Source organism: Haematobia irritans, chromosome 1 (assembly GCF_050003625.1).
Source record: "Haematobia irritans isolate KBUSLIRL chromosome 1, ASM5000362v1, whole genome shotgun sequence".
In the NCBI taxonomy this organism is placed as follows: Eukaryota; Metazoa; Arthropoda; class Insecta; order Diptera; family Muscidae; genus Haematobia; species Haematobia irritans.
The window spans coordinates 88,568,472-88,587,219 of NC_134397.1; the positions used below are offsets into that span (position 1 = coordinate 88,568,472).

The 18,748-nt window shown below is 36.6% G+C and overlaps 1 protein-coding gene and 1 long non-coding RNA gene across 3 annotated transcripts; one reads left to right on the forward strand and one right to left on the reverse strand.

The window, feature by feature from the left end:
* Positions 1-1,689: 1,689 nt before the first annotated feature.
* LOC142221386 (uncharacterized) lies at positions 1,690-18,727 on the forward strand. The gene is made up of 3 exons (XM_075291105.1): positions 1,690-2,296; positions 18,097-18,160; positions 18,230-18,727. The coding sequence occupies exons 1-3, from the start codon at positions 2,094-2,096 to the stop codon at positions 18,287-18,289; spliced, it is 327 nt and encodes a 108-aa protein (XP_075147220.1). The 5' UTR covers positions 1,690-2,093; the 3' UTR covers positions 18,290-18,727.
* Positions 2,846-5,584, reverse strand: LOC142221387 (uncharacterized). Of its 2 annotated transcripts, XR_012718019.1 has the most exons (4): positions 3,930-5,584; positions 3,325-3,861; positions 3,204-3,269; positions 2,846-3,142 (listed from the first exon to the last, which is right to left on the reverse strand). It is a non-coding gene; the product is annotated as an uncharacterized LOC142221387 (long non-coding RNA). The 2 variants fall into 2 exon arrangements; XR_012718018.1 differs by having other exon boundaries at positions 3,325-5,584.
* Positions 18,728-18,748: the final 21 nt, after the last annotated feature.

Here is an 18,748-nt window from a genome sequence, read left to right on the forward strand (position 1 = left end):
CGACTTGTCGGCGATGACTAAATAATCGGTAAATGTGTTATCGATCCCATAAACATGCAGCAGTATCGATTATGCCTTCGGACTTAACTTATAATGTGCACAATATATGGGATATGTTCGACACGAGCACTGTCGTCCGGAATAACTGATCGTCTGTAAAGCGCATAAGCCTCCATGCCAACATTTTTTGAATTTGACGGCGCTTCTGAGAATCCCAACCACGTCGAAAACAATCGTATATGGCATCCAAACTCGTCGGAAAAGCCCCGTCACTATTGAGAAGTTGTACCACGTCAAGTTATTACAAAAAATATCGCATGAGTGTAATTATTATGTGCCTTTTTTAATATGTAAATTTCTCTGCCAGCATTTCAAAGATACATTTCATCCTCATCGCTACTACACAGACTCGTAAATGTCACTACATCAATCGCCAACTGTGATGGGGGAAGCATATCAAAAAGTACAAAATGTACATGAAAGTATTTTGCCATCACTATTGTTAGAAGAGCCGTTTTATATTTTGTGAAACGCCAAGCGCAACTATCTTATTATAATTTATTTAAATAAAAACAAAAATAAAGTGCTGAAGACATACCCTGGCAAGGCATATTAAAGAGGTAAAGTCATGCAATCAGGTGACCAATATCGACATTCATATTGTCAAAGGCTTTGTTTACGTTTAGTAGATTTGTTTACATACATATTGCTTTTTATATACATTGTGTTATTTGTATGGGGTTAGTTTTATAAAAGAATTTTCTTAAAAAAAACTTATTTATATATACTATGTTCACAAAAACAGAATTCTAAGTGCGCAAAGTTACAATTCGGGAACAGCTCAAAGAATCACAATATGGCATAAGGCAAATAAATGTTAAAGAATGTATCGCTAAACTGAATCGAGGCATTAAGGAATCTAAGAGATGCAATAGCAATAAATCATGTGGGACTTCTGGCAAGTCTTATGGTGTTTTCTTTTCTGAAAAAAGTGCTTTGCCGTCATTTTGTCTGTACAGAATGCGCATTTTTAAAATGTTACCAGCAACCCAAAAAAAGGCTATCATTTCAGCGGGCAGAAAAGAATTCAAAGAAGGAAACAGGGCAATCGCAGCACTCTCGTTTGTTGGCAGTGCTGAAAATGCCCGTAATTTGCCTCTATGCGTGGCACTATTTTCACAACAGAATTCGAAGCCTTTTCGCACTTTTGCCTGTTTTTTTAGAAAAGAACCTAAAAAGTACATTTTCCGGCCAAAATGCAAAAAAAGTGCGCATTTTTCATAAGAAAAGAAAACGCCATTAGTGATCTCATACAAGGTATATCAGCCGTTCATTTGGATCAGAAACGAGAGCCAAGACAAGAGTCGTTTAAAACATTGAGCGCTCTACTATGTTATCTACCCCATGAATAGGTGGCTCCATTTTTCCACATTGTATCTTCCTACTTACGTTGCGCTATGTCCCACATTCAACCCAACATACAAGAGGATTCATTGTTACTCTTAGATGTTTTGCTAATACACATACCCATAGCGCAAACATTTTACAAAATTTTCTAGAAATGATATATCGAGTTAAGGCCGGTACTATGTTCATTCTTGCGAAAAATTTTATAGAAACCATTATTTCGCACATAGAAAGCGGTGTTTATTTAGGTAACTTGGAGCGCTATTTTACAGGGAGCGATATTGGATTAAGTTGGTGGTTGCTGCTTGCTTTACAAAATTAACATTTTATTTTCCTTGGGCAATTGATCTGCTACTCCTTTGATCCTTTGTATAGTTTCGGAACAAAAATATAATCCGTGTTTGTGTTATAAACCCACACAAATAGTTTTAATAAATAAATTATTTCTTAATTCACATTGCAAATGGCGCCATGCTATAAACGTCAGTTTTTCAACTCGAAAAAAAAACATTTTTTAATTTTGTATGGAGTTTCAACGCGAAAACCGAACAGAGGACAAGTATAAATATCGTTCCAAGGTATTGCAGCGTTTACAACAAATGCTTTAAACATTGGCCGTATTCAAGCTTAAGCAAAAAGATGACTTGAAATCTGCATCAAAAAATAGCAATAGTGAATCCATAGTTATGTACAATACGAAATCCCATCATTATGGAATAAAACGTTTATTTGCTGCAGAACAGATAAGTTATTTATCGCATTTGTTTAATCGGTCTAATAATGATGAGATGAATATGAACAATTGCGCAACCATATGTCGATCACTTGATGCCTTTACTATTGGAATCATGGCTGGAAGTAAGACAAAAAGGGACTGGTTCAATGAGAGGTATAAAAACCTTACTAGCGCTTGATGAGTCAATTATATACCCACAATCAAATTACTTAATTTTATTTTTAAAACTTCATTGGCTCATTAAAAACGTACGGCAACCAATCTAGCAAAATTCAGAAGTTACTTTTCTCCTCTCATCGAGTAGTTTCGACTGGGATGATTTTTTGTTTGGAGCCTAAAAGTTGAAAATTGCACCACAGTGTAATTCTCTGTGATATAGTACAAAAGAATGAAATTATACAGCCCGGGAGAGTTTACAGAGTTTTTACGGTATTTTACTGCAAAAACCCTTGGTGAATATATCCTGCTTGATATCCATGAGTCAATTGGGCAAACAACAAAATATGATTCTCATCAGTGCAAAATGTCCTGTACAAGGTTGTAGAGCATTTACAAACTATTCAGGTAAAGGGCGCCCACAACGTCTTGGAGGGCAAAAAACATATAATGAATTTATTTTATTGGCTAAAACCAAAATATATAGACAATTTGGAAATGCAGAAAATTCTGAACGTTGCTGAATCGAAAATAACAGATAAAAGGTTTACAGGTTACTGCCACTATATTTTAACATTAGGTTAATGTACTTTATTGGTATTGAAAATAAACTGAGAGTTATGTTTTTCTTTCAACCAATTTTTGTATGGTTGTTAGAGGGTGTATACTAACATCATGTAACCAATTTCAGCAGGATCGGATGAAATTTGCTTCTCTTAGAGACTCCGCAAGATAAATTGGGGGATTGGTTTATATGGGGGATATATATAATTATGGGCCGATATGGACCAATTTTTGCCTGGTTGTTAGAGACCATATACTAACATCATGTACCATCTATTGCTGCATTAAAATTAGAAGTTACTTTAAATGCTCATTCACACAAAGACAAAAAGATACATACCTCGATAACATATTTGCCTCGCCGTACAGTCATCTCCCATTTCAGGAAAATGCGGTTGTAAACCCTCTGGAAATTTTAAATATTAAAAATATGGACCTGCCCACCAATATACATTACTTACCATAAACCGGTTGATCATGAATTTCAATGTCTGGCACAGACAAAGGTAACTCTTATGCAGTATGGCTCTTATCCCTGCCAACATTTTTTGAATTTGGGGGCGCTTCAGAGAATCCCCACTATGTCGAAAACAGTCGTATACGATATCCAAAACTCCTCGGAAAAGCGCCGTCACTATTGAGAAGTTGTACCACGCCAAGTTACTACAAAAAAGTATCGCATGAGTGCAATTATTAGGAGCCCTTCTGGATACATTTAGAAGGACGCCAATAAGAGCCCCTTCAAACAATCAGACAAAGTGCATTTTAAGATAGTTGTAAAAGAATCATTGTGGTCAAGTAAAACACGATTGTTTAGGTGTTTATTAATTTTATGAAACATTTATAAATTCTCATAAATATAACATTTCTACGGCTATCACATCACATTTAACACATTTTTATACATTAAAAAGAGATTGATGTTGAGTTACAAGTTGTAAGTTAAATGTTGTAGCGTCTATCAGCCAGTACTTTTATTCCCAATGGAGGCAGCGCGTCTGGAAAAATATTTGAAAAACTATCACTTTATTCCATTTGGAAAGTCAAAAATTGTTCACCAATTTACTTTTCACAATTTTAAGCGTAATAACTATTTCTCAGCACTTTATTTTCGTTTTCATTGAAATAAATTATAATAAGCCAGTTGCGCTTGGTGTTTCACAAAATATAAAATGGCTCTTGTAACAATAGTGATGGCAAAATACTTTCATGCGAATAGTGATGGCAAAATACTATCACAGTTGGCGATTGTTGCAGTGTCACTTACGAGTCTGTGGTAGCGATGAGGATGAAATGGAACATTGAAATGCTGGCAGGGATGGCACATAGCCACGTCAGATTGATGCCTTTTGGATGTCGAAGGTATTTATGTTCTATCCCCCATTTCAGACAATTCAAGACATCCCATTAGTTTTTGTTCCCTTTGCTCTGGTGTCGCCGAGCGTTTTCTTGTTGGGGGAGAATATGACCGACTTCTATATCGTCTAGCATGTGGTGACCGCGAATGACTACGCTTTGACCACACCACTTGCAATAGAAGATTGGGCTTGTGTATTCGATCGGGAATTATCTATATTATTGTCCAATGTATTGTAATGATCGCCATCTGTAGCATTTTCAGTAGATGGTGGGGGTGCATCATTAGGTCTTGATGGAGTTACAATTTGCCCTGAATTAAAAGAATGTTCCGCCACATTTGGTGTCGCGTTGTCCAGCAGTTCCTTTTGACCAGAGCACTTTCCAATGAAGGTTGTTCTTGTATATTTGAATTGGTAAAATGTTAAGTCTTGAAGTAGTTACAGTTTGTTCTGTTCCATATGTCATTTTAGTTTGACATTATTAATATCATTAGGGGTACACACGCTTGCTCGTGACTTTACCTTTAATTAATATCCCTTGATACCCTGCCAACATTTTTTTAATTTGACGGCGCTTCTGAGAATCCCAACCACGTCGAAAACAATCGTATACGACATCTAAAACTCGTCGGAAAAGTTATTACAAAAAATTATCGCATGCGTGCAATTATTAGGTGCCTTTTTTAATAAATTTAGAACGACGCCAATAAGAGCCCCTTCAAACAATCACAAAAAGTGCGTTTTAAGATAGTTGCAAAAGAATCATTGTGGTCAAGTAAAACACGATTGTTTAGATGTTTATTAATTTGATTAAACATTTATAAATTCCTAAAAATATAACATTTATATCACTATCACAACACATTTAACATAATTTTTCATTAAAAATAGAAAGACGCTGCGACATGACAAGTTAGGGCCGGTACTCTGTTTGTTGGTGCGAAAAAAGTTTTGTTAACATTTGTGTTTAAATTTCATGTTTTATACATTATTTATGCTCTACAATATAGTAGCGAGGGGCTAGATGTTGGTTGCTAGTTTATTACGCATATACAACTTCATGTTATACTTTGTTTCATCAATCGATCAGATTACATTTTTAAATAATAATCTGATCCACGTATGCATTATAAATTCACAAAAGTCATAAAATATTTCTTAATTCAAATGGCGCCATGTTATGAAAATACTGACTGATCGATTTACGTCAGTTTTTCAACTCGAAAAAAAAAACAAAGTATCACAAATGGAAAAAATCTCGCTAGTTTTTCGCATTTTTTTGGTTTTGTATGGAGTTTCAACGCGGAAACCGAACAGAGTACAGGCCTTGAGAAGGCTGTCATGATGACAAATGTTCGATGGGAGAATTACAAGGATTGTACCCTGCCAACATTTTTTGAATTTGGGGGCGCTTCTGAGAATCCCCACTACGTCGAAAACGGTCGTATACGATATCCAAAACTCCTCGGAAAAGCGCCGTCACTATTGAGAAGTTGTACCACGCCAAGTTACTACAAAAAAGTATCGCATGAGTGCAATTATTAGGAGCCCTTCTGGATACATTTAGAAGGACGCCAATAAGAGCCCCTTCAAACAATCAGACCAAGTGCATTTTAAGATAGTTGTAAAAGAATCATTGTGGTCAAGTAAAACACGATTGTTTAGATGTTTATTAATTTTATGAAACATTTATAAATTCTCATAAATATAACATTTATACGACTATCACATCACATTTAACACATTTTTATGCATTAATAAGAGATTGATGTTGAGTTACAAGTTGTAAATGTTGTAGCGTCTATCAGCCAATACTATTATTCCTAATGGAGGCAGCGTGTCCGGAAAAATATTTGAAAAACTATCACTTTATTCCATTTGGAAAGTCAAAAATTGTTCACCATATACCTTTCACAATTTTAAGCGTAATATCTATGTTTTCAGAACTTTATTTTCGTTTTTATTTAAACCGTCGATTTTATTTCAACCGTCGAACGGAACGGACGTGTTTTTTTTTTAATAGCGGATAAAATCATCGTAATAAGTACCTACTACGAATTTCAAGTGTGGTGGGATATTAGGCCACCATGCAGAGAAATTCAAAGACATCCACTGGGTTGCTAACTTCAGGGCCCAGTGGACGGGTATCGACTGAAGTTATAAATTTGGGCAATGACCAAGAGTTAGGCCCAATTAGTCGACCTGTAGACGGGTCGACAGGTGGCGACAATTTGACAAGTCGGACCTTTTCCAAGGTAACGGCATCAAAAGGAGGTAATCCCTCACGAAAGAGATTCAAAGAACGCAGAAATGCTTTGTTTATCCTAAAGAAATTAGGATCAGTCGACCCAAGCACGTTGTCGGCTAAACAAAGCGATTCCTTAAAATGGGCTCAAGGAATTCTTGAGGCTGGAAAAAGGGAACGATCACCGGATGAGCTGCCATCCTCCAAAAGGGATCAACGATCGTTTGCCTCAGTTGCTAAAGACAGCCTTGTGATGGCTATCATAAATAAAGGAGCATTGGACGGTATGGTTCCAAAGCAAAAATGGGGGGAAATTGAGAATGCTTTGTCTGGCGTCTACTCACAGGTGCTGGAAAAGTTTCCCGGCCCAGATCCTCGACACCAAGAGGCTGGTTGGTATCAAGGACGATTTAAGCTAGTCGCATTTGAGGACCAGAGGTCTATAGAATGTTTTAAAGCTGCTCTGATACTAATTGGTGAAGTTTGGGAAGGAGCTGCTCTAGAGTTAGTCGAGAAGAAAGACATACCGGCTAGACCAAGAGCACATGCGTGGATACCTGCAAACCCTCCTGACCCTGAATCTATTTTAAATAGACTGAAACAATGCAATCCAGATCTTCCAACAGCTGATTGGAAGGTTGGCCGTTTGGATGAAGTGGATGGGCCAAGACGGCATGCAGTGTTTATATTGAACACTCAGTCTTTGCCACATCTAGCAAAGTCCCAGGGCCGTGTATGTTATGGCTTTCATTATATCCAAATGAAGGTGTATAAAAACGATCAGCTAAAGGATTCAGAAATGGACAAGCCTCTGTCTGAATCAGAAGTAAGCGGATCCTCTTGCGAAGTCGAGGGGGATACCAAGACATTTGAAGACATGGATAGATACCGTATGCGTGAGGAGGCTTCTACTGCCTCAGAACTCACCAAAGTTGAACATATGGTTATTGCGAGAGTCACCGATATCTCTGAAGAGGACATTCTTGATGACTCGATTGAAGCGGCTGATGTGACGGTTGTTGAAAATCTCGATGGTCCTACGGATCCTCCAGATAAATCTTCATCATTGTAAGGCTGCATGTGCTGCCTTAAAAGTTCTCCTGATGAAAGGGGACATAGATATAGTTCTTATTCAAGAACCATATGTTTATAAAAACAAAATATGTGAATTAAGTACTCCGGGGTTCAAACTATTGCAGTATACTGGTAATGATGTAAATCGAGCCTGTATAATTGCTAAAAACGAGCTCAATTTGTTTCTGCTTCCTTCAATGTGCAATACAGACACTGTCGTTGCAAGTTTAGAAATAGACAAATGCAAATATTGGGTATCTTCGGTCTACATGGGACATGACAGGGAGATGCCTCCATATGCCGTTAAGACCTTAGTGGAGGAGTCACAGAAAACAAAGACGAAACTCATTATGGGATGCGATGCGAATGCACATCATAGTATATGGGGAAGTAGTGATACTAATGCAAGGGGAGAGTCGCTAATAGAGTTTATTTTGCGTACTAATCTGGTAGTTTGCAACAAGGGAGATGTCCCAACCTTTGTCACTAAAAACAGGCAAGAGGTTTTGGACATCACCTTGGCCTCGCAAGAACTGAATGAAATGATATCTGAGTGGCAGGTTTTAAGTGAACACAGCTTCTCAGATCATCGCTACATCAGTTTCAAATTTGATGTTCATATCACCAAGATCATATTTCCGCCAAATGTTAGGAAAGCTGACTGGAATAGGTATAGGGAATCGTTCAATATGATGATACCGGAAATAACAGAGACAAATATGAGAAATGTGCAAGATATCGAACACGCAGTGGAGCGGATTACTAAGGCCTTCAACATCTCACTGAAAGCTGCATGCCCTAGAGGAAAGCCAAGGGGGAAACATCGACCACCATGGTGGTCTACGGAATTAAGTAATATGAGGAAATCCTGCAGGAAGCTCTTTAACAAGGCAAAGTCCACCAGAGCCCCTGAGGACTGGGACGCTTACAAGAAGAATCTGAGAGGATACAAGCGAGAACTGAGAAAGGCTCAGCATAACTCTTGGAATGCTTACTGCAGCAGTATTGAGAATACGTCCGAGGCTTCCAGACTACGGAAGGTTCTAGCATCCACCAACTCCGCTCCAGGTTTCATTAAAACATCGGAGGGCAATTGGACAACGTCCAGTGAGGAGACGCTGGAGGTACTATTGGACACACATTTTCCTGGAAATCAGACGGTTGAACCATGTACTGGCGGTGCCACAGTTGCTCAGCGGTCGTTTCCTGTCGAGGAAATTGTATCGGAAACTAGAATAAGATGGGCGCTAAATAGCTTTGGACCATTCAAATCCCCTGGACCTGATGGAATTACTCCGGCGGAGTTACAAGCTGTAACTGACAAAATTATCCCCTGGTTGTCGGTGATATATAAAGGATGTATAAACTTATCATATATCCCAGGGAAGTGGAGGGAAACAAAAGTCGTTTTCATACCTAAAGCGGGAAAAGCCTCTCACTCGAGGGCGAAGGATTTCCGACCAATCAGCTTATCCTCATTCCTACTTAAGACTCTGGAGAGGATGATAGATATTTATCTTAGAACTAGCATCGATTCAAGTTTGTTCTCGAAACGACAGCATGCATACTCGAAGGGCAGGTCTACTGAGACCGCACTACATGAACTAGTCAGCTTTATTGAAAGCTCACTATCTGTCAAAGAATACACAATCGTGGCGTTTCTAGACATCGAAGGGGCGTTCAATAATGTCCATCCGAGCTCGATATTAAATGGACTGACAACTCTGAATGTTGATCCATGTATACTCAGGCTGTTAGACGAACTGCTAATGAAGAGACGTATTTCAGCCACACTAGGACAAGCAAACATACAAAAGTATGTGAACAGAGGCACTCCTCAAGGAGGAGTTCTATCACCTCTTCTTTGGAATGTTGCTATAAACGACCTTCTGGTTTCCCTAGAAAAAGAAAGGATACAAGTGGTGGCATACGCAGATGATGTGGCGCTAGCAGTCAGGGGAAAATTCCCATCAACAATTAGAGATATTATACAGAGAGCCCTCCGGATGACTGAGAAATGGGCGAAAGATAATGGTCTTGGGGTAAATCCTGCAAAGACAGAAATAGTCATGTACTGCAAAGATCGCAAAACTCCCACAGTTAGGTCCATTTCCTTAGGGGGTATTGAAATTCCCTTTAGGGAGTGTGCAAAATACCTTGGCGTTATTTTGGACAGGAAGCTGAACTTTAAGCTTAATATTGAAGAAAGGGCGAGGAAAGCAACGGTAGCTTTATACTCGTGCAAAAAGGCAATAGGGAAAAAGTGGGGACTGAAACCAAAAATTGTACATTGGCTATACACGGCAGTGGTTAGACCTATAATGCTATATGGTGTTGTAGTCTGGTGGCCGGCACTTCACCAGCCGACAAGTTTAGACAAAGTTCAGCGTATGGCGTGCTTGTGTATCTCAGGTGCATTCAGCAAGACAGGAACAAACTCCCTTAATGTCATACTGCATCTATTGCCTTTAGACATTTTGGCCAAACAGTCAGCTGCAACAACGGCTGTGCGGTTGCGCGAGCTATCGCTGTGGTCGGAAAAAAGTTACGGTCACAGTTCGGTCCTCAAAATAATGCCAGATGTGCCTAACGTAGTGGATTACACTTTGGCGAGTCCACTTTTCGACAAAAAGTTTGAGACTCTAATTCCCAACAGTGAGGCGTGGTGTACACGGACCCCGGGGAATAAAAGATATATAGATTTCTACACTGATGGCTCCAAATTGGATGGCCAAGTGGGTTTCGGAGTATATTCTAAAGATCTGGAACTTCGAATAGCGAAAAGATTACCTGATCACTGTAGTGTTTTTCAGGCTGAAATATTAGCAATAAGATAGGTGGCGAATTGGCTGAGAAGTAATGTTCCAAAAAATGTGGGCATTAATATATACTCAGACAGTCAACCTGCAATAAAATCCTTGGACTCTGTGTTCCTCAACTCGAAAACGGCCATCGATTGCCGCAAATCTCTCAATGAGATGGCTGAGCAGTACAATATTCACCTAATATGGGTGCCTGGCCATAGGAACATACCGGGGAACTGCGAAGCGGATGAGTTGGCAAGGCTAGGGACTACCTTACATATTCCAGGGGAACTAGAATTTGTTGGTATGCCCCTAGCTACCTGCAAGCTCATGCTGCGTGAGAAGGCTGTTATGATGGCAAATGTTCGATGGGAGAATTGCAAGGGTTGTAACGACACCAAGCAAATATGGCCCCATTTCAACTTAAACCGCACACTAGATATGCTAATGTTCTCGAGACGTCAGATATCACTCCTGATATCTGCTATAATGGGTCGCTGCCTGATAGGCGAGTTTGCAAAAACTATTGGCGCGAAGTATAATGACTATTGTATGAGCTGTCATGATGCGGAGGAAAGAGAATCAATTAAACACCTCTTGTGTGAGTGTCCTGCATTTTGTGTAAAGCGCAAGCAACTTTTAGGAGCATATAGCTTCAGATTACTGGCGGATCTGGAAAACGTTAACTTAAGCAGTCTGCTAATATTTTTGGAACAATCTGGTTGGTTCAACAAAGAAAAATAATCAAGAAGGTTCAGCGGTTAAAACTAGAAGTGCCCATATGTAATAGGTACTTTTAGTTAATGTGGTATCACAATGGACTGAATAGTCTAAGTGAGCCTGAATCTTAATCGGGCTGCCACTTTAACCTAACCTAACTTTATTTAAATAAAATATAACAAGCTGGTTGCGCTTGGCGTTTCACAAAAAATAAAATGGCTCTTCTAACAGTAGTGATGGCAAAATACTTTCATGTACATTTTGTACTTTTTGATATACTTCCCCCATCACAGTTCGCGATGGTTGTGGTGACATTTACGAGTCTGTGGTAGTGATGAGGATGAAATGGAACTTTGAAATGCTGGCAGGGTAACGACACCAAGCAAATATGGCCCCATCTAAACTTGAACCGCACACTAGATATGCTAGTGTTCTCAAGACGTCAGATATCACTTCTGATATCTGCTATAGCGGGTCGCTGCCTGATAGGCGAATTTGCAAAAACTAATGGTGCGAAGTATAATGACTACACGGATGAAAAAGACTGTTTTTCATATGTTTGGCTATAAACATTATATGTTTGGAACACAAATTTTTAAACACAATATTTTTGAGTGCAAGCATATAATGTTCATAAACTAGCATAACATGTTTGGGACATATATGTTAATATGTTAGAACATATTATGTTTGGGACATAAAATGTTTGTAAATATAATATGCTTGGATGCAAACATATATTAATTTAGAAATAGCCTATAAACATATATGTGTTTAGTAGCTTGGAGCGCTATTAAAAGGGAGCGATATTGAATTAAGTTGGTGGTTGTTGCTTGTTATTACAAAATTAACATTTTATTTTTCCTTGGGCAATTGATCAGCTACTTCTTTGATCCTTACAAACTGTGTGGTCCGCTGTTCGAATCCCCGTCCGGCAAAAGGTAAAATTAAAATAAAAAAATCATACAATTGAATAATTTCTTCTACAATGTTTGTATTACAGAAAAAGGTGCTAAGAACTAAAAAATCTCGTGGAAGTGAGAAAGATGTGGGGGAATATATAATTAGGCAGTAACAAAATTTTGAGCATTCAGGTCGAAAACCTATGTTGTTAGCACCTATATTACCTGTGTATTTTCGTAATTCATTATGATTGTAAATATATAAATAAATAAATAAAATTTTGAGAACAATATTGTTTGGGAGAATTTTTTTTAAGCATATAATATTTTTGGGTGCAAAATGCTTCCAAACATATTATATGTTCACATAATAACAAATTGTTTTTTGGAAGACAACATTATTGAATTTGGATGCAAAAATACAAAATGTTTGGAACTTAGACTACCCAAACATATATTTTTTAGACCAATATGCTTTCAAACATATTGTTACGAATGTGATATTTCTTGATTTAAGTTTATTTAAATTAGTTTACGTTAATTTAAATTTCAAATTGTAACGATAAATTACGTCATAACTTGTTAGAGTCATTTCTTTATTTTCTAGTAACTTCTTAAACATCTTTTGTGTTTCCAATCGTTCATTGTTAAAGTAACGCCTTTTGTTTTATGCCTGCACGACATCTACCTAATCTAGTAGAATGCACTAGATTATTAGCATAAGCCTAAAAGTATGTGTGCCATATCACCTATAAAGTAACGCCGATAGAATATTCCAGATGGCTGTAGGCAATGAAGATAACCAGTTGAATATGTGGTGTTAGATAAATTGTATCAAGATAGTTCTAGATGGTTGTAGGCCAGACTATCCAGAATTTTCGAAATCGTCAAATCACGGTATATAAGCCCCTGGCGGAGGGTGCAGTCAAGTGAGTCGTAAGCTAAAGTTTATACAGTACACATCGTAGAGCAAATAAGTGAAACCAATCAGTTAAACAAATAAATTGTAGATTAACGTTATTAAAAAGAACTGTCTTTTTAATTATCGGGTAATTAAATACGCCTCAATATAAAAACGTAACAATATTATATATTGGAAGAGATCAAACATATAAATGTTTGGGCAATACCCAAAAATGTATATGCTTGAAGCAAAATATGTTTGGGAGTATATGTTACAGAAGCGATTTTTGTGAGGGTGTACTGTATGAGCTGTCATGATGCGGAGGAAAAGGAATCAATTAAACACCTCTTGTGTGAGTGTCCTGCATTTTGTGTAAGGCGTAAGAGAATTTTAGGAGCATATAGCTTTAGATTACTGTCCGACTTGGAAAACGCTAACTTAAGCAGTCTTTTAATATTTTTGGAACAATCTGGTTGGTTCAACAAAAGCAAATAATAATGAAGGTTCAGTGGTTAAAACTAGAAGTGCCCATATGTAATATGTACTTTTAGTTAAATGTGGTATCACAATGGACTGAATAGTCTAAGTGAGTCTGAAACTTAATCGGGCTGCAACTTTAATCTAACCTAACCTAGTTGCGCTTGGTGTTTCACAAAATATAAAAATGCTCTTGTAATAATAGTGATGGGAAAATAGTTTCATGTACATTTCATACTTTTGTTACAGTGTCACTTACGAGTCTGTGGTAGCGATGAGGATTTGAAATTAAAGCAGGGTAGTTATTATGGTTAAAATTGTGAAATTTTCGACTTTCCAAATAGAATAAAGTGATAGTTTTTTCAGATATTTTTCGAGGTATTCAGATAACATATTTCCCATCGTGAATAAACAAAGGGCTGATAGATGCTGCAACATGTAACTTGCTACGTGTAAATCAACATTGTTCTTTTATGAAAAAAGTTATGTTAAATGTGATGAGATAAACGGGAAAATGTTATATTTATAAGAATTTATAAATGTTTAATCAAATGAATAAACATCTACACAATCGGTTTTTACTTGACCACAATAATTCTTTTACAAATACCTTAAAGTGCATTTCTCGTCGTTCTAAATTGATGTAAAACGGCACCTAATAATTGCACTGATGAGAAACTTTTTTGTAGTAACTTGGCGTGGTACAACTTCTCAATAGTGACGGCGCTTTTCCGACGAGTTTTTGATGTCGTATACGATTGTTTTCGACGTAGTGGGGATTCTCAGTAGTGCCGTCAAATTCAAAAAATGTTGACATGGTTTAGAACGACGCCAATAACTATCAGAAAAGGTGAATTTTAAGGTAGTTGAAAAGAATCATTGTGGTCAAGTAAAAACGATTGTTTAGATGTTTATTAATTTTATTAAACATTTATAAATTCTTATAAATATTACATTTGTACGACTATCACATCACATTTAACATAAATTTTTGCATTAATACAGGAATGATGTTGAGTTACAAGTTGTATGTTACATGTTGCAGCGTCTTTCAGCCAGTGTTTTATTCTCGATGGAGGCAGCGTGTCTGGAAAAATATCTGAAAAACTATTACTTTATTCCATTTGGAAAGTCAAAAATAGTTCACCCATATACCTTTCACAATTTTAAGCGAAATAACTATGTTTTCGGCACTTCATTATCGTTTTTATTTAAATCAATTATAATGCGCTTTACAAACTATCAGTTATTCCGGACGACAGTGTTCGTGTCGAACATATCCCATATATTGTGCACATTATAAGTTAAGTCCGAAGGCATAATCGATACTGCTGCATGTTTGTGGGATCGATAACACATTTACCGATTAATTAGTCATCACCGACAAGTCGTATCGATCCGACACACTGTAAGATTCTTTACAAACACCGACATTCCGTCCGGAATAACTGATAGTCTGTAAAGCGCATAACGAGCTCGTTGCGCTTGGTGTTTCACAAAATATAAAATGGCTCTTGTATCAGTAGTGATGGCAAAATACTTGCATCAAAGACCTGCCTATTCGAATACTTCGATTAATAAATAAAACAAAACCACTGTAAAGCGATTACAGTGTCAAGCATTGCAGAGCCATCACATTCAAAAGGAATCGTTTTACAGTTCTTTTCAATATTTTGGTTTTGAAGTATTCGTCACGATACGAGTAAATCAAAACATTTTTTGTGAAGATAGAATACTTTGCCTTAGCAACGACGAAACTTCGTATGAGACACGAAGTAACTATCAAACAAAAGACCAACAATAAACAAAATAGGAATGGTGTGTATGTGTGTGTAGCATACTCTTATAGTTGCGAAAACGAAATAACTTCATCTACACAGAAATGGAAATGAATGGAATTCCGATTACATTCGAATACTCCAAAACATTGTTTTGTGCTTGCTTTACTGGGTTCTATTTGTTTTGGTTCACAATGTGCAAGGTTTACATTTCACTCGTTTGAGAAATGGACAATGAAGTTACTACCCGATTTGTGTGGCGTGTGCTTGAAGTATTCGCTTGTGTATTCGTTGCAGAGGTTTGACTTGCATGTACATTTCATACTATATGATACGCTTCCCCATCGCAGTTGCCGATTGTTGTAGTCTCACTTACGAGTCTGTGATAGCGATGAGGATGAAACGGAACTTTGGAATGCTGGCATGGAGCTGATCAAAAAACAAATGGGAAACCTTGCAGAACCATACGATGATACCAAAAAGGACATTTATACTCCAATTTTGTCTAAAGCTGAGTACTATGTTCAGTTTTCAAGCTGAAAACCTGCTTGTTTTCACGGTTACTTTTTTTAATTAACTAATTTAGAGATATAAAATTATTTGCAATCAATTCCTTGGATCTTTTCCATCCATTATTTGGCAAGACTCGATCAAAATATTATCGTCTTTATAATTATATTTGTACTTTTAATTTAATGTTTTGGTGAAAAAACCGAACATAGTACTCACCTTAATAGACAACAATTATTTCACATTTAATGACACAATTTACCATCAAACATATGGTATGCCAATCCTCTGTCACCAACCTGCCAGCATTTCAAAGTTGCATTTCATCCTCATCGCTACCACAGACTCGTAAATGTCACCACAACCATCGCGAACTGTGATGGGTGAAGCATATCAAAAAGTACAAAATGTACATGAAAGTATTTTGCCATCACTACTGTTAGAAGAGCCATTTTATTTTTTGTGAAACGCCAAGCGCAACCAGCTTGTTATATTTTATTTAAATAAAAACGAAAATAAAGTTCTGGAAACATAGATATTACGCTTAAAATTGTGAAAGGTATATGGTGAACAATATTCGACTTTCCAAATAGAATAAAGTGATCGTTCTTCAAATATTTTTCCAGGCACGCTGTCTCCATCGAAAATAAACAAACTGGCTGATAGACGCTGCAATATGTAACTTGCTACTTAAAACTCGACATCATTCTTTTATTAATGCAAAAAATTATGTTAAATGCGATGAGATAAACCGAAAAATGTTATATTTATAAGAAATTATAAATTTTTAATCAAATCAATAAACATCTACACAATCGTGTTTTACTTGACCACAATGATTCTTCTACAATTACCTTAAAATGCACTTTTTCTGATAGTTTGCAGGGATTCTTATTGGCGTCCTTCGAAATTGATCTAAATAGGCACCTAATAATTGCACTGATGAGAAACTTTTTCGTAGTAACTTGGCGTGGTACAACTTCTCAATAGTGACGGCGCTTTTCCGACAAGTTTTTGATGTCGTATATGATTGTTTTCGACGTGGTGGGAATTCTCAGAAGCGCCCCCAAATTCAAAAAATGTTGGCAGGGCAACGATAGCGGATATCGTATTGGACAAATTATTAGATGACGTTATTAATGAACTAAAACATAGCAATATTGGTTTCAACATTCTAGTAAAATATGTGAATGATATTTTCGCAATTATTAAAAAATAGAAAAAATACTGAAGCTATTGAATTCATACACTCATAGAAAAAAGTCTGTTGTTAATAGCAAACGCTGTCTGCTGTTTTTCAGCAAACAAAATGCTGCTGTTTTAGCAGATTTTTTGCTAAAACAGCAAACAATCTGTTATTTTGGAACAGCAGACATACTGCAGAAAAGTCAGTAGTTTGCTGAAATTTTCTGCTGATCGGAATAAAATTATAAAGTCTCCAGTCAAATGGACAATAGTAAAATGGTACACATTATTAAACTTCAAACGTTAACAACAATTAGTATTTTTTGATTATGCAATAACATTTGTGAACAAGCAACACTTTTTAGTAATTTACATTTTAAGGTGGGTTCGAGTTTAAGGTGAGTATTAAGTTCGAGTTTAGCCGCTAAAATCGCTAAAGTGAAAAGTAAATCAGTAAGAAAAATGCATGAAATTATACATATTGTTATGTGCGTCTATAGCGGCGTTTGACATGGACGTCCGGCTGACTACGGCGATCTCAGTGGGTGTGGGACTCAACCCGCCTATATCAAACCCAGAGCACTAACATTGAAAGAGTTTGAACTTACACCACACACACAATTGTATTCACACAATTACCTCATACCTCTGCCCCCCGCAATGACAACAATTACCAACACAACATTTTCTTTAAAAACAAATCAAGCCATAAATAATTTTATTGTAAAAAATATTAAAAACTAACAAAAAAATATATTTGTATTAATTATCCTTAGTCTAATATATTTTTGTATTATTTTTTAATTTATCTCTATTAAAAGTAAAAAAAAGAGTTTAAAAAGAAAACAAAATCGAAAATCACAAAGAAAAATATCGTATATGAAGACTGAATGGCTCAATTTGAGGATGAACCAGACTCAGACCCTTGTTTTGACGCGCTTAATTTGGCGCGAATAAAATGTTTTACCTATCTGATAAAAGAGCTCTCTTAAAAGACAATTCCCGCTCTAAAGATTATAGCAGGGCAAATACTCTAATTTCGCAAGGACCTAAACCTATCACCCTATGCCTGATTTATAACAAAAACTAGGATATTTTTCCTCTTACAATAACGAGAAACTAACAAGTATTTCACAAAAAAAAATGTAGATTAATAAACCTAAATTATCTACTAAAATTATAGCTAATATTTTTTTATAATGATTATTTTTCCTCTTTTCTTATATTTAAATTGGTTTTGAATCGAGAATAATATTTCCTTTTTACTCAATTTCAGGAATAGGATCTTATGCAGACGTTTTATTCTTTATGGCGCATGGACAGACATAAACAAACAACTGGTGAGACACAAAGTTACCTGGTGTTTTTCTCTTATTGACAGATTTTTTTGCTCTCTTATCTTCTTGCAGGATTATGTTGAACAAATAGTATTGAAGTCTTCAACCATCGGCATCTATATATGGTACTAAGTTGTCCAACCAAGCAACAATCCGCAAACTCAGTGTTCTGGCTTCCCCAAAGAAACTTGGCTTTATGTTTGGGATATATATGTGGACGAAAAACTGTTCTCCAGATTTCACAAAACTGGCTTCAGCATGAGCTCACCACCAGTAACCAGAAAACCAGGAAAAACGAAGAAAAATGAAGAAAAATGAAAGCACTGGCCCTTCCAATTGTCCACGGAGGCCAGTGCAGATTTTGTCGATCACCAGATTTTTTTTTAGTCTACGCAAAGAAATTACACACAAATCACAATGATTGTCTAATGTTAGAAAAACACTCATTACTTACATTACTGTGTAAATAGACACTAAACACAATTAATCCACAATTGTTAATATTACTTTTTATACTGTTTAATATTGTAATATACAAATAAACACAACGGTTTGAATGTTCACCAATAACGTCTTGTTTGTTAATGTCAG